The sequence below is a fragment of the Vulpes vulpes genome, chromosome 13 (genome assembly GCF_048418805.1).
Source record: "Vulpes vulpes isolate BD-2025 chromosome 13, VulVul3, whole genome shotgun sequence".
Lineage (NCBI taxonomy): Eukaryota > Metazoa > Chordata > Mammalia > Carnivora > Canidae > Vulpes > Vulpes vulpes.
Window position 1 is genome coordinate 68,101,415 of NC_132792.1, and position 27,031 is coordinate 68,128,445.

The following is a 27,031-nucleotide window of genomic DNA, read 5'->3' on the forward strand; positions in this document are numbered from 1 at the left end:
TTTTTTAGCAATAACCAGTTACCAGTATGTAAGTAACAGCACCAAATGAGGCAAAGTATTTTTTTTCTTAGCCATTTGCTAAACTAAAATTCAAAAGTCAAACACTTTAAGAAAGTTACTACTTAAGAAAATTAACTGGGTATTTCATACCTCTGAAAGGAATTTGTTCTGGCCCTGCTTTGCCTTAAATCGTTTGATCTTTTGCTGAATTCTCTTATCTTTTTCCAGATCTTCTACAGATGCCCATTGACAATGAAGATAAGAGCTAAAAGAATAAAATAATATACTTGAAACATGTAGAAAATAATTTTATTATTCCCCCCCAAAATCAACTAAATAATTAACAAAATAAGCTGTTTACCTACTTATTGAGACTGCTGATCAACATTCAATACAATTATTCATGTTTGAGAATAAGAAAAAAAAAATCAGTAATAGTGCCTGAATTTGTCTTCCATCCTAAGCCTCCAGTTCTCTTATTTATCTCCCATTAAAAAGAGAAAAGGACCTACTAACAAGCTGTTTCCATAAGTGAATGGATTACACTTCAATACAAAACAATTAGCACTACAGGGTGGCCCTAATTATGAATTTACATTTTGAGCCTTTTATCATTAATTGAGAAATAAAAGGTTTCCATCAAGTTAAGAGAATTCAAATTTAAAACAGCACTGGTAAACCTAACCTAGTCCTTCTAGAGCAATCAGAGAGAAAAGAACCATCACTTGCTCTCTGAACACCCACACCCCAACCAGCCCCTGATCAATTTCTGCCCTCCCAGCTTCATTCTTCCAGGAGCTTTGAAATGATGTTTCTTGGACCCCTGTGAATTTTTCCCTCTCTACTGTCTACCTAGTCCCCACACTGGGCAAGTCCTCTCCTCTTCACACTCACCACGGCCTGCTCCAAGCACAGGTGTTCTCTCTAACCTCAACTTGAACACTCTCACCCTCCCTTTGACATAGGTATATAGTTAACATTTTATGATACCTTTGACATTCTTTGGTTTGCTATTTCAATATTCTTTTGTAGCATCATTCTCTCCCTGCCCCAGATAGCCTGTCTCCTATTCCTCTTTCTGGTGATGACACTAAAAAGAAATAAGGTGCTGAATATGTGCCTATTTCAAAATCAAGGTACTACTACTCTTAGAAATTATGCAGCCATTCTAAAATCTGTCAAAAATGATCAATGACAGGGAAAAGGCTTATGATATTAAGCATTATATCGTTTATATTTATGTAAAGTATAATATGCAAAAGGAAGGACTAATTTAGTCCTTCTACAATTGACTGAGGGAGATAAGGACTTTAAATACATATACCTTGTAGAATATGAATTGATATAAACCCTGTACACACATGCACACAGAGAAAAGAGCCTAGATGAAAATGCATCAAAATGTTAATAATGATCATTTCTGGGTGGTAAGATTCCAAGTAGTTTATTTTCTACTTTCAAGTACTTTCTCAATTTCCAATAAATAATGTGCAACCTGCTACTGCATATTATCAGAAACAAATACTATAAAAATAACCTAGTCTAGTCTAATTATTGGACAGAAAAAGACATTTGTGTAAGTCAACACCCTTGTCTTTCCTGAGGTGCAGCACATGCCTTTAAAAGCACCACTGGTGTGGCTGTGAGGTGGACATAGGCATTTAGTCACTCTCTCATTTGTAAACTGGGCTGTAATTTTTTGGATAGTGATTCTGCTTTACTAAATGGAGAAAAACCACAGCTCTCACTAAGAACAGAAAGAAGGCAAGGATACTCACCACCCCCACTATTATTTAATATTGTACTTGAGGCACTAGCTAATGCTATTAGACAAGAGAAAACAAGGGGGGCAATAATTGGAAAGAAGTAAAATTCCCCCTATTTACAGACTGTATGACTGCATAGCTGGGAAACCCTAGATAATCCATTAGAATACTAATTCAAATAATAAAATGAAATAATTTAGCAATGTAGCAGGATATAAAATTAACATACAGAAGTCAATAGCTTCCATTTACACAAACAATAATCAGAAGATACAACGGTAGAGAAAACCACTTATGTTATCAACAAACATTAAATGCTTAGCAATGTATTTAATTTACAAATGTATGAAATGTATAAGGAAATATTCAAAACCCTTCTAAAAGACACAAAGATAGAGTTGAATGGACTAGAAAGACAACCTTATTTTTAGAGAGCATGACTCACCATCATAAATCATAAATTCGTAAATGTAATACAATATAAATATAAATAAAATATAAAGAAGCATTTTTATGGTGTTAGGTGAGTTAATACTGACATATATACAAATAAACATGCAAGAACATCCAGAAAAAGACTAAAAAGGGCAAGTTTTTAGGGGAAATTAGATACACTAGACATTAAAATATACCATAAGCCTTTATAAGTAAAACAGCATGCTACTGGCTCATGAATAGAAAGGCAGACCAAGGGATTAAAATATGGTACAGGGGCACCTGGGTTGAGTGCCCGACTCTTAATTTCGGCTCAGGTCAAGAACTTAAGGTCATGAGATCGAGCCCAGTGCAGAGCCTGCTGGAGATTCTCTCTCTCCCCCTCTGCCCTTCCCCTGCTATCTCTCTTTAAAAAAAAAAAAAAAAAATGGTACGTATATAGTTCCAAATAAATATATAAATTTAGGACATGATAAGGAACATATCTCAAATTGCCAGGATGAAGATGAACTTTTTAATAACGGTGCTAAAACAACAATATTTGGAAAAGTATAAAATTGGAACAACCAAATATTACTATACTTTATGCCATACCCCAAAATAAACACCAAGTAGATCAAGCACCTACACACAGAAAATGAAACCATGCAGGTACTAGAGGAAAACATGGCAAGTTCCTCTTTAATCTGGGGGTAGGGAAAATCTTTCTAGCTATGGCTCAAATGCCATATTCAATAAGAGAAAATATTAATAAATCTAAATACATAAAAAATTTCTTTAATTTACAATGCAATAAAAATATAAAGTCAAAGGATAATAGAAACTATGAAAACATAGTTGCAACAGATCACACAGAAAAATGGGCAGAGGACATGATGACACAACTCACAAAAGAAGATTAAACTAATGAAAAGATGTTCTTGTTCACAAATTAAGAAAAAAAAACTAAAGCAAAATACAATTTCTCACAAAAAATGAAACTACCATACTACACTGGAAAGGTTGTAGGGAAATAGATGGTCTCTTATATTGTTGGTAGGAAGGCAAAGGGCTACACCCTCATGGAAGGGAATGTGGCAATACCTAATAGAACTACATATATGTTTGCCTTTGAATACAGCAATCCCATTCCTAGGATTTCACCCTCAAACTGTGCCTAAAACAATCTCAAAATATGTAGGCATGAGAATATATACTGTAACATCTATAACTATAAAATATCAAAAGCAATTTACATGCCCACATGCACAGGATGTGTTTGGATGAGTGATGACACAGCCATGAAATGGAGTACTACACAGCAGTAACAAAGAGTGAAGAAGACCTTATGGCTTGATATTGAATAATTGCCAAAATACAGTATTATTAAAAAGCAAAGTGAAAATGTGTACTGATAGTTGCTATTTTTTGTAAGAAAACAGGGGAAAATAATACTTTTATTATATGTAAAATATTTTCTGTATATATATTTACACACACACACACACACACACACATATATATGTTATCTGTGTGTTCATACCAAAAATTACAGAAAGGATAAATCTGGGATTGATGAGAAGGTAAGTAGGAATGAGGTAGAAGGAAAGGGAAAAGGGCTCAGTTGGTTAAGGGTCTGACTCTGGCTTGGGTCATGATCCCAGGGTCCTGGAATGGAGCCCATGTTGGGCTCCTTGCTCAGCAAGGAGTCTGCTTCTCCCTCTCCCTCTGGCCCTCCCCCTGCTCATGCTCTCTCTCTCTCTCAAATAAACATACAAATACTGAATGAACTTTATAGTTGGTAGGCTTCTTTTTCACAAAAATATGGTCTAGTAATTTGGAAAACACTTCCTGTATATTCTAAGACTGACAAATAAGCAAATATATTAGAGATAATGAGAACCAGGTTTCTCATGGTTGAAGAAGGGAGTCATTACTATTAGAAGGGGAAAGGACAGAATGAGCCCTGCAGTGCTGTTGAAATAAAGCCAGAACAATTGTTATAAAGACCCTCCCCCTTTATAGGCATTGTTTTTCATCATTGTTAGGTAAGTAGATAGGTAGGTACACAGAGATGTGTATATATAATAAACACATGTGTGTACATGCATGTACACGAGCAGGTGGCCCACCTAGCTCTATCTACTGACAGGCCCCTGAAGCGCTGACTTCCCTGCAGCAATGTGCACACCTAGTACTCAAATGGTGGTTTCTAAATGCCATTCTTCAATAGAAACAACCAAGTCTCTTTGGATAAATAACCTATTCCAGGACTTAAACAGGACAATTACAAGATGAGATTAGAATATCCTCTGCTGCCAGAAAGTAAGGAAGTGCTCAAAGAAGGATGGGGACAAGGCAAAAGGAAACAGAATCCAGCCTGAAGGGGCTCCCAGTGGCCAAATCTGGGATGTGAGCAATGTAAATAATGATATGATAATAAAGAATTATGGCCCACTGAATAAAAATAAGACATTGCAAGTCTACACAGCTACAAAGAAGCAGATTTAGGCCAAATTCTCCCTTACAGTGAAAACCCAACTAATACATTTAGAATGGGTGACAGAATTAGTAAATCACCACTTGGTAACCATTATCACATTTAAGAATCTCAAAAATCTTTCCAGAAGATACTTTTACAATTACAAAAAGGAAAACAAGAATTCTTTATACCAGTCCTGTAATTTTTCTGTAAATTTGAAATTATGTCAAATAAAAGGTTGACAGGAACTGTTAATTTTAGGGAAATTTTAATTTCTCTTAGAACTCAATAATATCAGACAGAAAAGCTCTTCTTTATAACTACATTTGCCTCATCTCACATGACCGATGAAGGATGACTAGTCTCTCCTGGACTGGCAGTGGGACCTAGTCACAAATGAATCAAGTACCTCAAGCCCTCACTTCCACATCCTGATTTGAATGGATGCTGATCTAGTGGTGCCACTTTGTGGGAATCAATACTTAAATTTCTTGCTTTGTGTGTGATTTGATAAATCTACCAGAGAACTCTCCCTGGCTTACTTATATCTCCTCCTTACCTATGCTGATGCTTCCCTTATATGGCTATATATGAAATCATGTCATATGTATAATTTCCACATGTATACAGTCATAATGCTCTAAGTACAAAATGATGACAACATCCATCTAATACAAACCGAGCATTTCTTTATCGCTGTATTTTGTATATCACTGAACTCCCACAATAACACTGACAAGAGACTTCTTCACCTTTTCACTCAATAAAGGTCTTATGAGCAAAACTTTAAACTACATTAGTTTATTAACACAGTGGCAGTTGCAACAAGGGAGAATGATAGAGACCATGGGCCCAGTGCTTTCATTTTCTAAGAGTATGGTATATTTTCTTAGGCTGTTCTGACAGCAACTCCCAAAAGCCTCTCTTTAAACTCTAGAACTTATTAATATGGGGTTTGAGTTCCTTGCTTTGACATTTTTAAACTTAATTTTTATGTTATCCATGAAGATTTTTGTCCTTGTTCTGTGACTACTGCTTAAACTAGAAAAAGGCCGCAGATGGGATGACTTTAGCGGGATGACTACTGATCCTCACAACTACTTGGATCATCAAGTATGTGTCTGGTCCTATATCTACAATAAAGAATAACAACTCACTGAGTTCTTCAGTTTTTAAAACTTTTGCAATTCAAATCTACTAACCAGAAACAAACAAAATCACAGCTCACTGCATTTCAAAATGTGAATGATGTCATAATTTTCTAGAGCCTTCGCCTGATAGGAGACATCTCGTCTCAAGTGCTTGGCATCCTATGCACAGCCAGAGGAGGGAGAGTGGCCCCACAGAGTAAAATTCATTCTCAAAGGACAGGCAAATATGACTTTACTCACTTTTCTATTATTGTATGAGGCTGTATTCCTTCTAAAAAGAATTTCTTGGTTATACATGAAAGCTAGTCAACTTTTCTACCAATTACACACATTTTTCCAGAAAAATGAAATTTATGAAATTCCAAGGATACAAAAGTTAGTAGGCAATGGCCTCCAAAGCATGAAACAAACCATACCCAAATCTCCCAATTCCCAATTATTTTTTCATTTTTCCAATTATTTCTTACATCCTTAATTAGGACTTTGACAATATATCCCCCGATTAAAAGAGAAAAAAAAAAAATCACAGTTTACTTACAAGTTTTTGTATTTCACATAGAATTCCTCAACTTCTACCTCTTCTCCAGAGTCCTTCTGCAGCAAAAGAAAATTTCAGACACATACTTAACACCAACTACTAGAATATTCCAAAAGTAGTGATTTACTCCCACAGGAATACGAAACAGGAACGAGAAAGGCAGTGCTTGATGTTCTTGTAAGGATGAGCACATTGCGAGCAGTAGGAGGCCAGTGAGATGAAGACTAACACGCTTAGGCCCATGCAAGCTACTCAATGTGCTATAGCTTCTAAGACATGAATCATTTTAACTCCTCCCTAACCACATGCAGCTTCATTCACAACAACCTGACCCCAAATTTGGCTCTCTGCCAAACCCACAGTGTTAAGTAGACGCCAAGTGTACCATTTTCTCAGGCAGCAGCCAATTAGCAACTGCTCTCCTGAATGCCATATGTATTATTTTTGGCTGCCTCATGGCAACTTTACATTGTGGGTTTTGTAATGTTTTAAAATATTTAAAAGACATTTATTCCTCCATATAGTTAATAACTCTAAACAAGAAACCATATAAAACTAAACCTTGTTCTTACACTGTAATATCAGTGCATCACAATTCACAGTTTTAGTTTTACTCAGTGGTACAATTAAAATCTCTCAGACAAGATGTCTCACACACATAGCAGCCAAATAAAATTAACACTCCAACTACTACATTTAGGTTAAGGTTAAAATCGTGATATGCATCAGCCAAATCAAGAGTTCGGTGGTGAGATTATCTACACCATCTCCCCTGATCCCACCTACTGCAGTGTGTGCAGCAGAAGATACCACTCATATGATATTTTAGGTATCTCTTTCAATATTTTTTTTCCCTTCTGGTTTTAGGCTATTAAACAAGTCATAGTATGTAATTTTCTCCTGGAACATTTGATCAGATAAATCAGGGACGTAGAACATAAACACCACTTACAGATGTTTAGGGATTGCTTTTACACTCTTACAAGAGCACCCAAGCCTGCCTCGAGGGTCACACTTGGCTAAGCCGCCTCAGAGATGCTGCGGAGAAAATTAAGGCAAGTAGGAACATGGTAAAGGACGAACAAAAGAGCAAAGACTTCTATACTGGATGACAGACTAGCACAGGCTCTGCTCTGAGAGGCTACAATTTCCTCAATCCCTAATCTTCAAACTACTATCAAAGACTGTGTGAACTTAAACTTTTCTCTGAAACTCTCACATGTATCTCCTCAATCAAATTTTAAACTGCTTTTCCACCTGCGTAGCCCTCAGCAATTAGAAGGCAGGATATTTATGAGCGTAGTCAAAGCCCATTAATATCTGGTTCTGATCTAATGATATATAAGTGGTCATAACCATAAATAGCTTTTTAAACAATATATACAGGACACCATAACTATCCCAAACGTTTAAGTTGTCAAAAATGGAAAAAAAGAATTTTTGCTGGGTACCATCAAGAGCCAGCAACATAAGCCTGGAATTAATTGATTTAATTTAGAGAGAAATTCTTGTCAATTCAAGAGACAACCTAACTAGCCCCCACCTTACTTTTTTCGAACCCAATGTTACCTCTTCCACTCACACATTTCGGTAGTCATTTTGAAATACATTAGCTCTGCACAGAACTGGAGATTCTGGTAGAAAGGCCATGACAAGACAGAAGACAACCAGGGTAAAGGGAAAGCCAGGATGAGCCTAGACCTTTTGACACTTGTCATAGCATTACCGTGAAATCCAATCCTAGGATGGAATTCAAGTGTCTCATCTACCGTTTTTACTCTTTTAATGCTAGTTATATTTCTTTCAATTCAGAAAGTTTCAAAATTATGTATCTTTGAGGTAGTAAAAAAACAAAAAACAAAAAAACCAAGCTTTATCATTTCTATTCTCTCTTATTTCCTGATTTTCTTCTTCCCAATCTTTCCCCCTATACTGGCTTATCCATCATATTCTAAATAAATAGTCTTACCAGCCCCTAATTTCTAAGCAGACACCAAAGCACATAGGATCTACTCTGGAACACCACGGATAGTTTTCATCCTATCTCAGTCCTGTGGTCAGAAAGTTCTGACTCACAGCCATCAACTGTCTGTCTCTTGACTGTCATCAATACCCACTTTCTTGTCATGATCAGCTATTCCTCTAGGAACCCGCCATGGAAATGACTACCAAGAGGGTCGAGAGCTGTCTGAGAGGAAGCAACTGGGTTCCAAGGCTTCATGTAGTACCACCTGGAGCTGGTATAGAATTCTACCAAGGCCTGTTTCTTCTGGATGTCCCAAATTATAAGCCTGTTCTTTGATGAAGTGACCACACATACTGGATCACCTTCTTGCCCCTAGAACTGTGAGTAGAGTTGCTTTATACCTTTTGTTTCATATACATATGATCTTACTGACCTCTGCCTTACTAATAGCAAAACAATTAACAAAAGTATGTGAATTCATTAGCCCTCAGGAACACCATTTTAATTATTCATTAAATGGCAGTTTGGGGACACCTGGGTGGCTCAGCGGTTGAGTGTCTGCCTTCGGCTCAGGGCATGATCATGGCATCCGGGATCGAGTTCCACATCGGGCTCCTTGCATGGAGCCTGCTTCTCCCTCTGCCTGTGTCTCTGTCTCTCTCTCATTGTCTCTCATGAATAAATAAATAAAATCTAAATGAATGAATGAATGAATGAATGAATGAATAAATAAATAAATAAATAAATAAATAAATAAATAAATGGCAGTTTGACTAGCCTCTGGTGATATCTGAAAACAGCCCCAACAATTATCCATCCTCATGTTCCAACTTTCAAACACTATTCTATAATGATAACAATATCATAACCAATGAATAACTGACTCCAAGCACTAGAGTTCTGGACATGAATGCAAGTGTACTTGCACATACACAAGAAACCAGCAAATTTATTTTCTGGACAACTACTATTAAATTTGAGAGCCCTCTACAGTAATTTTATGTGTTCAATAGAATATTTTTGAGAAACGTGTATATCTTTTCATTAGACTCCAAGGCTAGTCTATGAAAATCCTTATTATTCATATGAAATTTAAAGTTCCAAATATATTAAGCCATACTTGTTTCCATCGTTCACAGGAACCAGACAATAAATCGACTCCTTTGGCCACCTGGATTCTTTCTGTAAATGGCAATCCTGAAGCCAAAAATAATGGATGACCTTCCCTAAGCATTCTATCACTAAATTAAGCAGCCACACTGGAGAAACAAAGCTAAACTATAGTTTCCCCAAAAGGGAAAGTGTTAGAAAATTTACAACAGAAAGAGAAAGCGCCTTGATAAAGACATCAATAAAGCAAAGGTATGAATCACTTCCTACTTCTGACCCAACCCTACTCTATTCTCTACCAGAGATACCAAATCACAGTTCACTTATGGAGAAAGTAGGACATAATAAATGTGATGAAGACTTCTGCCCACTTTACATACTATTTGTTGTTGTTATTAGTGGGTTCAGCTAAAGAAGATTAAAACAAATACCCTGGAATTTAAATAAGCTCTTAAGAAAATATATCATGGGATAACCTAAAAAAAAAAAAAAAAAAAAAAAAAAAAAAAAAGAATTCCAGGGAATATAGCCAGAATTTACTTTTTAAAAAATTTATTTATTTATTTATTTATGATAGTCACACACAGAGAGAGAGGCAGAGACACAGGTAGAGGGAGAAGCAGGCTCCATGCACTGGGAGCCCGACGTGGGATTCGATCCCGGGTCTCCAGGATCGCGCCCTGGGCCAAAGGCAGGCGCCAAACCACTGCGCCACCCAGGGATCCCCCAGAATTTACTTTTAAAACTACTTTTGACCTTCCAATACAAAAAGGATTTGAATTATTATTCTCCAAGGACAGATGGCTCCAAGCAGAAAGGGCTACATGATGGACTAAATGCAGAAAACAAAAGAATGAACAATTGTACAATCCAAAAGTCCATTCTTAAATTTACCTAAAAATTCAAATACGAGTATCATCTACATCCCTTTCCCTGGGACTCACACACTTGAACGTGAGTTTAGAACAACATACAGGCCTGAGCCAGCCCTATTTAACAGGAGGTGCTGCATTACGGAGGCTCTGCCAGATGAGCTCTGTGTCCGCATGACTCCATGACAATGAGAAACGCTTCTCAGGCTACAGTGATGAGGTCAACTGACTCTGGAAACGATTATCTGAGTCCCCACTATGTGTCAGCACCGTGTAGGGTAGGCTCTGAGAGCCCACAGCAGTTACTGTAGTGCTGCCAGGGGGAGATAAAGGCACCTTCTCACAGCTACTTCTTCAATTATTCATGGTAATAGGACACAGACCAGCAGGCATAGCTAGAATCCACAGGAAAATCTCAAATTTCCTTTTGTTTCTATTTGCCACACTCTCCTCCAATGTTAATAGAGCTGATAACTAAAGTAACTATTTCAAGAACATTACCAATTGGAAAAGTGAGTACCTGCTAATGTTTACAATGTTCTGATGACTTTTTATTGCGCTTTATGAACACCAGTAATGTAAAAGCACTTCAATGAGCTATACATCTCATCCTTACTTTAAATCACACCTCAAGGCATACCTCCCTGCTCAGACCAATTCTTCCGTTCATCTTCTCCATCCTAAAATTCACCAACTCCACAAACACTCCACCGTCATATAAAATTAAAGTGATTTTTAATCTCCTATGATAAAATAACCTCAGTTGCCTGTAAATGATAACAATACCTATTCCTAACCGTGGGTACCTATCTTTTAAAGCTAATGAGAAAAGAAAAAAGAGCTGTAAAGTGGGCAAAGCAGAAAGGAAAAGCAACGTCCCACGTAATGCATAGTCTAAGTAGCTCTGAATAATAGAGCTAATTATAATTTGCAACCCCAAACCTGCTGAGTATGCCTGCTGAAGCACTATCAACTGAATGAAAATTAATACATCCTATCCAAACCACATGCTATTTACTCCAACAAGTCACTTCAATTCTGTGAAGGGGATTATTCTTTAAAGCATGTCAAGTATTTAAATTTTACCATATATTGACATTTCACAAATTAACAGTTCTAAAGTCATTAGCAGGACAAAAACGAAACCTTTCTAATGAGTTAAATAGTGCTCATTTCTGCTTAAACAGGTGGGAAATTTGGTGGAAATTTTATCATTGAATTCATCAGAGAGGAAATTGTCATGTTCAAAGGGTCAACAGATAGCCACTCCATATAACTCCCATCCCCTACGCTCAATTTCAAAATATCTTGACATGCCATTCTTGATTATTTTCCTGTGAACTAGAGTTGTAGAGTCTGATAAAAAAAATCCACACTCTGAATAACACAATAGAAAAGCAAACAGTACTGCAACAAAGGTAAAGAGAAATGCCCTGCTGGTGTAATACCATTTTCAAGGGTCTCTCGACAATTGCATCTGAAGAGCAAAGGTTCCCTATTTGATAAATCTGGGGTCTCACTGATTCCTCCATGCCTCATCTCTTTCAATGGTAAGTCACATTTTGCATACATCTCACTTTAAAACAAACAAACAAAAGCAGCAGCTTATTTTACATATCAGAGCAATGAGGTTGTACTTCCACCTACCTGGAAAGCAAATAAGAACTGCATTTGACAAAGATTCAAGCTGAAAGACAGGCATCCTATATCCATAGGACACCACTTCTAGGGACACTGGAAACTGTATGCTAGAATATAGAGGTGCAGCTCAAGATCTATGTAATTCTTCGAACAAAATAAAACATTTTCTCCAACTGGCAAAAGAGAGATGGTTGGGATGAAACAGGGACTCTCCATCAGTACTAGACTGCTTTATATGTGTTCTTCAGTGACAAAGCTATCAGACTAGTAGTAACAGGTACGTAGAGTTCACCTCAGATGAACATAAATTTTGACTAATTTTGAAGAATAAGTCATATTATCTTCAAAAAATACACTGAAGGAGCACCTGGCTGGCTCAGTCAGTGAAGCATGTGACTCTTGATCTCGGGGTTGTGAGTTCAAGCCCCATGTTGGGTATAGAGATTACTTTAAAAAAACTGAATCTTAAAAAAAGAAAAGAAATTACACTGAAAATAGTTCTGTAGTTCACCTTTGCATTGACAAAAAAAGATATTAATAAATATTTTAATTGGATATGAAGAAATGTTATGGAAAGTATGAGAAAACCACCTACTCACTAAAATGATAAACCTCCATCCTGGGGTGGGGGCAGGGACAGGGGCAGGCAGGGAACTTTCCTAAGGGAGAGGAGAGGTAAATTCACATTTATGATTTTTTTATGAATAGTATTTATGAAAGAGGCAGCGTATAACTCTAAAAGGCTTATATATTTCTTTGGCGATTTTTGAGTTCCTTGTCTACTCTAAATGGTGTCATAAAGCACTGATTGTTTGATATATTTCAATTTCATTTGGGGCTAAATAGCTCATAGTTTTATATTTGGCTAATAAATCAGACAGGATGAGAAATATCACCAGGAGTTTTGTTTTACAATAGTGAATTTTTAATGGAAATCATAAGGCAAAAAATAACTTAAGAGTCATACATATACCATAGGTTTTGATCACTCCAAGTGGTGCTTACCTGTTTTTTTACTAAACGACTGCTCATGATTTTTTCTACCACTGGACCTTCTGCATCAACAGATTCCTAAAAAAACCAAAACCAAAGTAGAATCAATCAACCCAAATAGAAACCATCCCATTCCATGCTATAAAAATAAGAAATCATTCCCTTTACATCTACCTTCCTCCCCTTTAAATTCATACCCTTTAAATCACTGGGTACAAAGTCACCAGTGGGAAATTATGACTGAAAAGAACAAGACTCTCACTCTCTAGAAAGGCAAAGGAAGATCTGTGTTTATTACTTCATGATTATGTGGTTTAATTATGTGGACTAGCATGGGTCCCTAAAGCCAGAGAACATTCAGAAACTCCAGCTGCCAAGAGAAAATAATCTCTGCATGATAGCAGTCAAAAATATAACTTTTGCTCATCTATACCCATGGGGTAAATATACTCATCATTCTGTTATTGTAGGCAGCTTTTATCTATGTTGGTCACATAAAATGTTATATAACAACTTAACATAGCACAAATTACCAAATAAAGTAAAAAATGGCATTTAATATACTTTTCAATGGGATACCAGTTTGTTAACTAAAGTACAGTAATGGTAACAAAAGAGCATTAAAAAAAAAGATCTTTACAATAATCAATCCAACATTACTAGCCATATTTTATACAAACTATTTTATCCATCATTTACATTGCACAGAGAATAAAGTATGCCCTGCTGGGTACTACAAGGCAGTAATTTCATAAAGGGGTTCTGACGGTGCCTAACAGCAGGAGACAAGCTTGAGTGGTTTATTAAAGTCCCAGAAGCTACAGCCCTGAATTCTTCAGAGGTAAATTCAGCCTCCTTGCATCCTAGCTCTGACTATTCCTCAACATAGGCCATTAATTCTCCAAAACTGCATCAAATTATGTATCAGAGGCTCATATAAAAATAAATTTCAGCAAACAGGGCTTTCTAAAAGCTACTGCTAAACATTTAACATCCCACAGTACATTAGCCAATAGTAGATGAATGTTCTCCGACTCAGAGTCCAAGGCTTCCAGCTATTCGAGCTCTAGTCCACCTTGTGCAAGACACGTGAGAACCACACAGAAGGGCTGCTGACCTGCTGTTCTGACTGAGAGGTGTTGGAGGGGGAGTCTCTCCCAGCAGTGTCTGCATCATCTGCCTCCTCATCAGAAATCTTGAACTCCAAGTCTTCTGTGTATCGCTTTCTCTTCACCTGCCTGCTGGAACGTCTCTTCTAAAACAAAAACAAACAAATCCAACAAAGCAAGTTTAAGAAGCCATCACTGATGCTCTTTATAACTTTTCAGGATGGCAATATGTATATATATATATATATATATATTTTTTTTTTTAGATTAACCTCAGCTAAAAGCTGATAATTTTAACCCTGTAAATCACATAAGAAACCACAGTGGCAGTGAACATAACGGAAATGGGGTGGAATCTGGAGTCAGGTGTCTGGAACTTCCAAGGCTCCGTCACTCTCAGTTACCAGATCTTCAGCTGGGGAATGGAAGTAATGACACAACTGATTCTTTAGTCAGGCGGTGCACCGCTCAGAAGTGAAAGCTATATAGAAGCTGGATGACAGGTAAACAGCAGTGTATACTATTCTACTTTTGTATGTTTTAAGTTTTTCCTATAATAATAAAATATCCAAGAAAGTGAAGGCATTAGAAGATAATCTGTAAATTACAAAGTTCTATATAAATACTGATATAGTACTTCAGAGGGCCATTTAAATAAAAGGTTTGCATTTTAATCTTGGCAATAGTCTTAAAATTTTTGAGGAGATGAAAGACTGAATGGCAGAATTTATAGTGAATGACTGTGAAAACTAATTTTACTTTTTTTAGTTAAATTTTTTACCACACTGATTAAAATGTAAAGTTCTGGTAATAGCTGGTATTAGTAAGATTATTAGCAAAATGGTCTCCTCCCACCCCAACGTCAAAAGACTGGGTTATCCACCTTGCAGGACAGTATGGTCATTGTCTATCAAAAGTTTAAAAATGCCCACCCTTTGACCTAGCGATTGCACTTCTAGTAAGGTACATATCTTGAGAATATCTGCAAGATATCTCAATTTTTTTTTAGACCCAAGCTTTTATATCTTCAGAATGATCTGCAAGATAAATTGTAAAATAAAAAGCAAGTCACATAATAATAAGCAGCTTATAATTCTATTTAGGATAACAGAAATGCTTGTGCATCTCTTTGTATGTATGACTCATCAATACATAAACTCAAAACAAGGACACTGAATGTCTCGTTTACTTCTCTAAGACTACAGGAATATTTGCTAAGAAATGGTATATGTATACACTTTCAATAACAACAACAACAACAAAAACCTGAAAAGACACACAACAAATTGTTAATAACTATTAATTCTAGGGAGTGAAGTGAATGGAGCAGGAGGAGATTTACACACTTTTTGCTCAAAACAGTTCTGTATTGTTAGACCTTTTTTTTTTTTGTTTGTTTGTTTTTTTGTTAGACCTTTTTGATGAAGATTAGTTCTGTCAATTAAAAACAAGAGGAAATCACCTTTCGTTAATATGTGTATTTGATAAAATCTAACACAACTCTAAAATGACATGGGTAAATTTTAAATCACTGATAAATTAAGATTACAACTTATAGAGGAGTTCACGAAGCACTCAAAATGAATCAAAATACTGAAAAAGTAACACTTAGGAACTTTTTTCAAAGAATTATGAAATAAAACATTTTAAAGAGACTCTGAATTTTAAAGTTCGTTAGTAAAACAAAGAGGCAAGTCACACCACCATGCAGACCAGAGGGGGAGCAAGCAAGGATATTCGCAGCTTAAACCAGGACCACGGAAGCCCAGCACCTTGCCTCGGAGGATAAGATGGATTGAGTTTTGTTTTACCGCACTTCTGCTCTCTCTGCTCTCAGGAGGGGCTGGGAGGCAGCTTATAACACAAACTTGCTACAGTATGACCATCAAATGAGTTGTTTTAGACTGTGAGCTCTGATCTTACACAGTCTGGACTGCAGAGGTGCAAAGCACCTTTCTGGCTCAAGGTATGTGGGGTAACCTCTTATTAATAAACTTGTAGTGGCTTAGACCCACAGGGTAGCACATGGACCAGAGTAGAGGCTCCTCCTCTGATCCTCCTAGTCAGCCCTGACCCAGAACCAATCCTAGGTCAGCAGGGGTTCTGCTATCTGTGACCTCCCCCCACACCACTGGAGGCAATTTGACCTTGGGGGCCCTGGAGGTGAGTGCGGAGTCTCTGAATTGGCCCAGGTTCTCACTATGTGACTTTGGACATATTGTTTTGTGGACCTCAGTCTCCCGATCTGCAGGATGGGGTTCATGATAGTTAACTACTTCATAAGTATATTGTGAAGATCCCATTAGGGAATTAGATCACATAACACAATTCATTTAAAGCATTTAGAACAGTGCATGGCCCATACTAATGCCAAGTGAAATTAGTAGGTTTAAAGTCATCATTAATTAGCGCTACCTTTCCAAAATAATAATAATAATAATAATAATAATAATAATAATCACAAAGTACTGATGCTACAAGGCCAGGATACCCTGCACAGCTTCCCTTCTCTCTTCCCAAAGCTGATCTAGAATAACTCCTGCTCCTGTGCCCATTTAACCATTCCTCACTTCTCAATTGTCAATTTCCTTAAGATATAAATGGTTGTTATCAGTAACGGTATTTTAATTGGTAAGATTTAGCAAATCTGTATTTCATTTAATCTATCAATTTAACTAAATTGAAATGGGCTAATCTATATTTTCATCTTGTTGTCATTACTATAAGGAGGAAGTGCTATCAGTGATGCATCTGGATGTTTTATCAGGTTTCCCTGGTTGGGGCCATGTCACAGTATGCTTCCAGCCTAAGTAACTAGACACCCTCAGATACAGTCTAACACAAATCCACTATACACTAAATCTCCCTACTGAAGAAATGTTCCAGTACAATAAAACAGTAAGCTTTTCTTTTTTAAACAGAAATTTTATGATTGGTGGATAGAACTTTTTTAATTCTGGAAGTTTGTTCTCACATCAACTTTGGGTTATCAATCTATGCAACAGTGATGGGGTTTGTTAGTAGTGGATACACGGTCACTTCATAAGAGCAAAAACACCAAAAATACAATTAGAACTAAATTTTTCCTGAAAATTTTACATGTTGTTATGGCTTTCTGCCTTTTAAACAATAGTGATCTTAAGTTCATTTATTTTAGGTAATGAGATTCCTTTTACCATTTCCCAACATAAAATCAATTCATTACATAATACACTTCTATTATGGTCTGCTAAACTATTATTATTTGAAAGATTTCTTAAAATCAAAACAAAGTGTAAGCATTCCATTTAAACTATAACTCAGGAGGTGCCTGGCTGGCTCAGTAGGTTGGGCATCTGCCTTTGGCATATATAAATACTTTTGTGTAAACCTAAAACTACTTTTTAAAAAAAAAAGCTTATTGGGGCGCCTGGGTGGCTCAGTCGGTTAAGCATCTGCCTTTGGCTCAGGTCATGACCCCAGGGTCCTGGGATGGAGCCCAGCATCAGGTTCCCCGCTCAGTGGGGAGCCTGTTTCTCAGTCTCCTGCTGCACCTCCCCTTGCTCATTTTCTCTCTCTCAAATAAATAAATAAAAACTTTTTTTTAGGACAGCCCAGGTGGCTCAGCGGTTTAGCACCACCTTCAGCCAAGGGCACGATCCTGGAGGCCCTGGAGGCCCAGGATCAAGTCCCACATCAGGCTCCCTACATGGAACCTGCTTCTCCCTCTGCCTGTGTCTCTGCCTCTCTCTCTGCATCTCTCTGTGTCTCTCATGAATAAATAAATAAAATCTTAAAAAAAAATAAATTAAATTAAATTAAAAAATAAAAACTTTTTTAAAAAAGAAAATAAACCATAAATCAAAACTTCTGAACTGAGACTAAAATAATAGGCCAATTTGATAAACTTACATTATTTTAGAAAAGTTACACATAGTTAACACAGTTATACCAAAGGGAAGATTTAAATGTGTTTCCGTGGTCTCTCTGTTTTAGTACTTTGAGATACAATTTTGAGTTTACATTATACGGAATTTAATAGTTTAAACAAATCAATCACAGAACATAAGAACTGTAAGCCCTTCATGCATATGCTACAGGAAGAAACAACAAACAGCAGTCAGCATCACTTCCTGTGTCAGGAACACAGAAAGACTTGCCTTCAAAGTCAGATCTTCTTGTGTGGTTGCTTATATTAGCTACTGAACCCATAACAGTTATGGACTAGCTAATTAGAAAGGATGCACTGATGTTTATTTGAATAGACTAGCCTTTTTCTATAAGTGAAATGCAGAAGGGGGAAAAATCAGTATTTCCTAAAGTCCAACTGAGTCTCCATTAATACAAATACTTTCAAGAAACAGCAGCATTATTTGTGAGGGAAAAATGGAATTTTCTTGACCTGTGTGGTCAAGAAATCTATTTAATGTCCAAATACTATTGTCATAAAGGCCCTGGTTTAAGCAAACACGATTCAGAAGAAAACACCCCTGTGCATAAAAATAAACTTTAAGATCATTCAAATATTTTAGTTTAAAATTCCCAAAGCCATTAAAAAAAAAAAAAAAGAGGTTTACTTACCTTACCTTTCCTATCTTTACAGTGATGTGTAAAAGGAAATTACAAAATTCACCCAAACGGCCAGCGGCATCACAAGTTAGTTACAGAACCTAACCAAACCACATTCATTCACGCATACTCTCTTTTTCCTCTCCCTTTCGGGCCCTCTTAGCTTAAGCCATTCCGTGACATTATAGACATCAAGGAGTTCTACTAAAAAACAAACAAACAGGGGCACCTGGCTGGCTCAGCTGGAAGAGCCAGTGACTCTTGACCTCAGGATTGTGGGGTTGGGCCCCACGCTAGGTGTAGAGATTACTTAAAACTAAAACCTTTAAAACAAACAAAACAAAAAAACCCAAACCTATCTGAAATTCTTTAAAATAGAGCTGCAACTGTACTTTTTTTTTCTGACTTTTAAGCGACTTGGTAGAGGTATGGGTAGCAAAGTACTTAGTGTGGACTGAACACTCCGAAAAAGACAAGCAGGTTGTTAGGGGCTGACTTGCGATTCTAACAGGACTCCTCGGTAACTGCTCCTTGATAACTTAGATGTCATTCACTGAAGTGACATTCCTAGCCATCCCAGTGGAACATACTGGCACACTTCCAGAGACCGTAACAAGGAAATAATTTTTAACGGTCACGTGTAAGGGCCTCTTACCTTATAGTCTAATCAGTGAAGGCAGGATGCTTTACACACAAGAATCTACATTCCTAATGTTTATTTCAGTTTTTCAACTTCTTCCTACAAAATTCTCCAAAAGTCAGGAGAATCTAACACTGAAAAGTTCTGCACTGTTACCATCCAGAAAGTCACTAACTTGTTCACAGAAACTTTATTTATTACATGACTATACATCCCAACTCTGGCCATCAGATGTCAGAAACCTTAAGATTAGCTACAGATTACATGTTGGTTTTTTTATTCTGTAAAATAAAAGAACTGACAAGCAACCAAAGTTCAGAGAAAATCAGAAATATGAAAGCAGCTTTAAATGAACCAATACATCAACAACATGTTAACACAAATATATACATATATATATCAACATCGAAGGATACATTTACAGAAATAAATGAAGATTCTCAGTTTTATTTATTGTGAGGTCAAAGATGACAAAACCAAGAAGTCAGGAGTTTAACTTCGTGTCAGCCCCCAGCTCTCACCATTGTGGATATAATGTTCCAGACAACAATAAAGCCACCTTTAAAGCAGCTCTATAACAAAGACAGGGGAGGTCTAGTGTACTTGATATGCGGCTAAAGTTACCCATGCTAAATAACCAAGGCTCGGGATCAGAATAATGGTATTACCTGAACACCTGGGTCCTCATCTTCTTCAGGAGGAGGAGATGGTGGGGGCGTTTTGTCTAAGTCTGAATTTTCAGAACCTTCTGTTTTTCCCTTGTTGACCTTTTTCTTCAAAGCACTTGCTTCTGAATCAGGTTTCTTATTACTAGAATTCAAAGTGGATCACTTAGTGTTCACTTTTTAATGAGGTTTTCCACATGCCCCATGCCTTATATTTCCCACATTAATATCCCGAAAGTATCAATGACAACTGATAAATCGATGCATGTTGGCCGTTTATAGTTAAATGGCACTCTCAATTAAGTTTTTATAGCCAAACCCCATACTGATGACCTTTGGCAAATATCTGACCTAATTAAAAAGAAATTTCATGCAAAAACTCCTAACACCACACGGAGTACATTTCCTCATCTAGACAATGCAAAATCCCTGCCAACATACCAAGCCATAATGAAAAATCAGATTAAGAAGCAGTTTTGTTTTCAAGTTTTTAAGGTGCAGAATGTTATGGGTTCTTTTTTTTTTTTTTAATTTTAATGTCAAGGGAAACTAGACTATAATGATCATTTCTTTGTGTCTCTTGCAGCTTTAAATACTCCTATTTAAGTCCTTTTTATAACTAACACTACTAGGTGTCCTCTATTATATCATCCAGCTACATTATTATCCAATGAAGCCTTTTAAAATATAACAAAATATATGGCAATTTCCTGTCCTATATAATTTTACTTAATGCTGTCTTCTTAATTTAACATAAGCTTTATTTTGGTGCTAGGCATTTTTTTTTTTTTTTGACATAGTCACAATAGCCTCTCTTTCAAAAGCTTGGTCTCTGAAATACAAAAATATAGCAAAGCAACCCCAATAATTAAAGTGCATGTTCCATAGAATGTTTCTGTCAAACGTTAATAGGATTTGAATGCTACATAAGTCAAAAGACATGAATGAACTCTATGAAAAAAATTTTTTAATTTAAGTTTACCATCACCTTTAGGACATTTATTTGATATTCTTTTAAAATGTACATTTAGTGCTAACTTCCATTCCAATTTCCAAACCAGCCCCAACATTTCCTAATATTATCATGTTATCCAACAACTAATCTAACCTCGTTAACGATTTACATTTACTATTTCTAGAAAGCCTAAAATTCCAATATACTTGAAAACAAGATGTATTTCAAAAACCTTTAAAAAGTTTATTTATTGAAGTTTATAAATTCCAGAAAAGTATGCTGACAGAAAACAGCATTTTCTTCAGCCTCAGCTACTACAAAAGACGCCAAGACATCTCTATGCTTTTATTTAAATAAAGCACATCATGTAAGACATCTCAAAATTATGTTAGTATAATAAAGTATCCACACACGCCTAAAATGTATTTTTGTCATGAGTAAATAAAATATTCGGTAATCCTAAACTAGTTATTTCTAAATACTCAGAGCCTGTTTTTATTTTGTGAACACTTTAGCATAGTAAATAGCCACATAAGGAAGTAACTTACAAAGAATTCAAGATTATAGTCAACGGCAGTTAGGTTTAAAGAGTTCTTTTTATTTAAAATTTTTTTAAAAAGGTGCTGTCCTAAAAACTTTAAGTCCCCAAAAGATCCACAGAAAGAATAATATTTTTTAAATTAAAAAAAAAAATCCATACAACAGTTCCTCATCCAACTGTCCTAGTGTTTACGCTACACATGGACAGAAGTCTCCCCTACTATGAGGCTCCATTTCCAGCATTTATTTCCGCTCTAACTGCCACAAATTATACAATACTACAGCTGAACGCTGGGCCCCTTTCCTTTCATCTGCACGCCAAGAGCAATCAGATTACCCTGGTAACCAGCGGTCACATGACCAGCACCTGCTCTTTTGGCTGGATGCCACTGACTAAAGCCATCTGCTTCCCTCAATCAGCTTTCAAACATTCTCAACACCTGCGCTGCAGTGTTTTGTGGTTTCTTTTATCAAATCAGTGCAAAACTGCTTCCAAAACTTTACATATTTCTCAAATTTGTTTAAATCAGAGGTAGGCCTGTCACAGAGTTGAACCACTGCCAGGTAAAGTAAGTCGGCAGCCACTGCTTTTCACGGTGACCTCTCTGCACCAGAGCGAAGTACACAATTTAATTTAGTGGGGTTACTGCACCCTGTGTGAACTATCCTATAGGAGTAAAAAGGCTTACTGTCTTAAAGCCACCAGAGCCCAGGTTTGATGAAATATCAATTTGCTGAAGGAGAGAAGTGCTAATGATTTTCCATCTGCCCTTCCCATGAATGAACTATGTGGAACCTCCAAGGCTGCTAAAAGTCAGACAAGACCTCTCCAAATGCTTAGGGAGGGGGGAAAAAAAGCCTGTAGCCAAGGGAAGCACTCATCCCAGATCTGATTACTGAAAGATTTCTAAACTCATTAGACCTTGCACTATTAACGTTGCTCAGAGACAGCTAAGCATTTCCATGCTGACATCTTCTCAGGACATCAATATACAAATCAAAAACATGCCAAGAAGTCAGAAAAGCTACAAAATCCTCAGCGTCCACCCAAAGACATAACAATCAAGGACAAGATAAAGTTACTTTAATCACTAAATTGCCTTCATTACTGTTTTGCAATAATCTCATTTGGATTTTCAACTATGTGTTATATTAAAACCACTCAGTCCCAAAAAAGCCAAAGTCAGGATTTTTCTTTTAACAAATGAGGTATAATATAGGATGGTGGGTTAGAGCACTGATATGGGTCAGACGCACCTTAGTTCAAGTTCTGACGCTGTCACTCAGAACCTTATCTATGTGGGACCCTGGACAAGCCACACCATTTCCCTGAGCCTCCACTCCTCATCTGTAAAATGAGGTAATTCTATCTTCCTCCAAGATTCATTAGGAGGTTTAAATTAGATAGTGGATGAAGACTTTGGCAACGTCGGACACAAATGGCCAGGATGCACACACATCTAGAAGGCATTCTGGAACGTCTGGGAACCAAACCTCTGGCTTTGTTCAGACCCACTCAGGCCAAATCAACTGCAGACTCGGAGACAGAATCCCCAAGCAACACAAGGAGAAGGAAAGCCCTTTATCCACAGTCCTCAACACAAGTTGGAAGAACAAAGCAGCAGACGGTCTCCAATGCCGCTCCTCTCCATGCCCATGACCAGTGTTCTAGTTCAGGCAGGTATCATCTAACACCTTGCCTGTCACAACTGCCTCCCCACCGCCTCGTCACCCGCAGGACCCACGGGTAGGGGGACCTACCACCAGACTGCGGGGAAAAGGCACACAGTCTACCTCCACAGTTATGATTGAAACCTCTAAGGTCCAAAGCTCACCTTTTATAATGTCAGAGCCAAAACACAGCCATACATTCCTCTCCCAAACTGTAATTTGGAAAGCTGGAAGGCACAAACAGTGCAGCTCCTCCCATTGGGGGTAAGAAAACATTACGAATAAGAAACGTCCCTTAAGCTGACACTACAATGTTGAGAATGAGGCCACTGAGTGGCTTAGCAGAGAGACAGACCCTCAAACAGCTAACAGGACAGCCACTCACGGGTGTAGCCGACACTGGCCTACCAGTGGGGATCACAAGAAAGACCAGGGGTGGGCAGGGAATGCTTTCACCTTCTGGCCCTAAATGGTCTCCATCCTGGAGAAATCATATCTGCTCCCACTCTTCTCCCAAACCTGCTCTGCCTCCCACACTTCTTAGTTCAGGGACATGGCACTGCCACCAAAACAAAAACAAAACCAAACCCACCCTCTGCACATCACCACAGTGACCAGCAAAAATGTAAACCTTATTGCATCATTCTGCTTCAAGTCCAATTCCATATATAATAACATCGGAGTCTGCATTGGCAATATAAGGCTTTCTGCGATTTTTGCAACTGGCAACCATATTATTTTCCTATTTACCTCACACCCCAAACCCCCCACCCACCCTTTATGCTGCAGACACACAGAACTACTCCCTAAGGGGTACACCTATCTCTTCCACGTCCACTCCCCTCCCAACTCCATTTACTGCTGTGAAAGACTCGACCAGGCCATCACTCATTCAGGGAAGCCTTTTCTGGCCAAAACAGACTAGATGACTCCACCTACATGTCATAAGGTGTACCCCATACAAGGGATATTTAAAATACACAGAATATGGTGGTAGTAATGGTGGTTCACTGCAATGAACCAAGACCAAAGCCGTGTGTGTGTGTACACATGAGTGCATGTGTGACTGTCTTTCTCCAAATCTCCCTTACGCTCAGAAAGAGGAAGAGTGTGTCCTATTTATCTTTGCTTTCCTAGTGCCTGGTCAGGTATGTTCCTTATCAACTTTAGCAGATCGATTTAACTAAAGAGCGCAAGTAGCAACAACAACAACAACACACACACACACACACAGCCCTTATGATATGCTAGGCGCTATTCTAAAGTGCTTTTCTCATTAACTCATTTCAGAAAACCCCACAGAGATTCTATCTTTATGATGAAAGAGCTATGAAGCTCAGTAAAATGGGACTAACATGCTACCAAAATAGAGTGAGACTTCACAAGTTTTCAAAACCAGTACATCTATATACTTCCCCTCCCTCTTCACCAAGTTCTTTCATTTCCTCAGACTTATCTCCCATCACTGCTGGTAAGACCGAGATACAGAGCCACCCACTCCTGAAGCCCTTCCAACCCTGGAAGCAGCACATTATTCTGGGGAGGGTGCTAGCAGTTTGAAGGGCACTGTCCCTCCACCAGCTCTATTTTCATTTCACATTTTATCATGAGAGCATGGTCACACTGGTGGACAGCTGGATGAGCTCAGTGTCCATAGCTTAGTGACATTTAAGTCACCACTGCTAGACCAGGCTCTAATGTGCTTTAATTGTCCCCTGTGTGATCAAAACACAGGCCATCTTCATGAGAACCCAGGAACACAAACTCTGTATTTGGAGAATACATGTTATATGGAGGAAAGTGCTAAGGACATTCCGTACCCTGAAGGGTTCATATTCAGCTTCTGACCGTAAGAGTCTGCAATGAAGGCCTAAGTGGAAGTACCTAAAATGGGGTGGCATGAACTCATTCCACTGAAGACATGGCACAGAGATAACAAAATTTTTTTTTTTTTGTGAGAATGAGTACAAGCTTTTAAACAGGCCAAGGGCCAGAACTTACTAGATATCTAGCTAGCTGCCCTGATTTATTGCAAAACAGAATGCAGTTAAACATTGATCAGCATCAGCCTACGGATCTAAGTCCTCAAAAGAAACGCAGTTTAAAAAGAAACCGCATGTGATGAGAAAATGGTTAGTAAAGGTCTGGACACTGGGAGGGAGTTCTCGGACAGACACTTCAGATGGGGTAAGTTAGTGAAGATTCTCATCACACTGGGAAAAAATCAACCTTGAGGTGTGGGTCATGAAGATTAATCAGATTTGCCTTCAGGGACTCAAGCCAAAATGTCATACTATAATCTTTTAGAAGAAGAGTAAAAGGTATTGAAAGATATCCTTATATTTTATATGCTCAAAAGGTTTTTTAATGAAGAATCAAAACTAATGGATGGGAAGTGAGAGAGATGTTTCTGGCATGGAATGTTTGTGCTGCGCTGTAATTCTAAAAAATCCAGGCTGCCAGAATAAAAACTGTAATAAGCTGTTAGAGTCAAGGGCCCAATGGTGGTAGAAAGAAATGCATCAAGTCTTTCAACTTGAGTAGAGAATTTTTTTTTTTTTACAGATTTTATTTATTTATTCATGAGAGACAAAGAAAGAGAGAGGCAGAGACACAGACAGGGAGAAGCAGGCTCCATGCAGGGAGCTCGACGCGGGACTCGATCCTGGGTCTCCAGGATCACGTCCTGGGCTGAAGGCGGCGCTAAACCGCTGAGCCACCCAGGCTGCGCCATGAGTAGAGGATTTTCCTCTAAGTTTTTAAACCTCAAAAAAGAAACGCAAAGGAAAAAAGAGTCAAAGTACTAAAAGCTTAAAAGTGTCAAACTAAAAATAAAATATGAAATCATCATGTAAACTTAACCCAAAAAAAAAAAATAAATTGTTTAAAGAAAGTCCTTAGACTAAAATTTATTTAATGGCTGAATTCGAATATAATAAAATGCAGGTGACAGAATAAACTAATGATGAAATAGACAAACTGCGCAACACACAATAAAGGCCAACTCCTTCCCACGAAGGCAATCAGAGCGCGCCAGGTGAAGGCCTGGGCGTGCTCGGGAGACTGCCCACCCCCTGGGATGCTCCACAGGGCAGATAGCGGCCGGGTGGGAATGGTGGGGTGTGACCAAGACCCTTGACCTGCACACTTATGCCCTCTGGCCCCCAGCAACTCAGCCAGCCTGGTGCCACATGGTTCCCTCCAAGTGAGTACCTTGCCCCCTCAGCTCCTAAACTCTACCCATAAATTCCTCACCCCACTTCTGAAGACGGTTGAGAAAGAGAAAGAGGAAGAGCAGAGAAGAGAAAAAGAGAGAGAAGGGGAGGGAATTCTATTTTATTTCTGAACAACAAACATAAGATTTCACTGACAAATTAATAGGCTTTTTTTTTTTTTTAAGTTCTCTGAATGTCACTGGCTGGAACACCTCTAAGACATTTAATGTAATCTAAATTGTTACCTTAAAATAGCTCTTCGAGCACCAAGTACTCCTTAAGAACATTCACTATGCTAAATTTTTAGAAAAGATACAGAAACCTAACTTGCCTTCATTTAAAATGAAAGTATATTTCAACTCAACATGCCTTACCTTTACATTTTACAATCGAACTTTCCAAGGATGAAGAAACTGATGGTCAGACAGGCTACATGCTCAGCCCAAGAAGTGGCATTGCTAGGACTAGAGCTAAACCTGTCTGGTTTCAGGGCCCACGTCGGAGTCCTGGAACTGGTCTGAAGGCATCTAACCTCCTCATAGAGATCTCCATAGAGTCCAGTGTGTGCCTGGCCTTTTAGGGTATCCCTCAGGCCTTTGGAACCTTTGCTGGTGAATGTCTTCTGTTACTTGGGACCATCTCTGGGTAGCCTTCCAGTACCACCAGAACCCTATCCTGATGATAGCTACAGAGTTGCCCCTTATTTAAAAATGAATGGGAAGGAAGGAAGGAAGGAAGGAAGGAAGGAAGGAAGG

General features: G+C 37.9%; 1 protein-coding gene across 4 annotated transcripts in view; it reads right to left on the reverse strand.

Annotated features, from left to right (window-relative positions):
• The window catches only part of CHD7 (chromodomain helicase DNA binding protein 7), a 190,834-nt gene that overhangs the window by 50,936 nt on the left and 112,867 nt on the right, over positions 1-27,031 (reverse strand). For all 4 annotated transcript variants that reach the window (XM_072734679.1, XM_072734676.1, XM_072734677.1 and 1 more), the window contains exons 4-8: positions 19,899-20,040; positions 14,051-14,188; positions 12,946-13,011; positions 6,352-6,407; positions 151-265 (exon numbers count right to left, since the gene is read on the reverse strand). In XM_072734679.1, the coding sequence (XP_072590780.1) occupies positions 151-265; positions 6,352-6,407; positions 12,946-13,011; positions 14,051-14,188; positions 19,899-20,040 (517 nt within the window). The remainder of the gene's footprint in view (positions 1-150; positions 266-6,351; positions 6,408-12,945; positions 13,012-14,050; positions 14,189-19,898; positions 20,041-27,031) is intronic.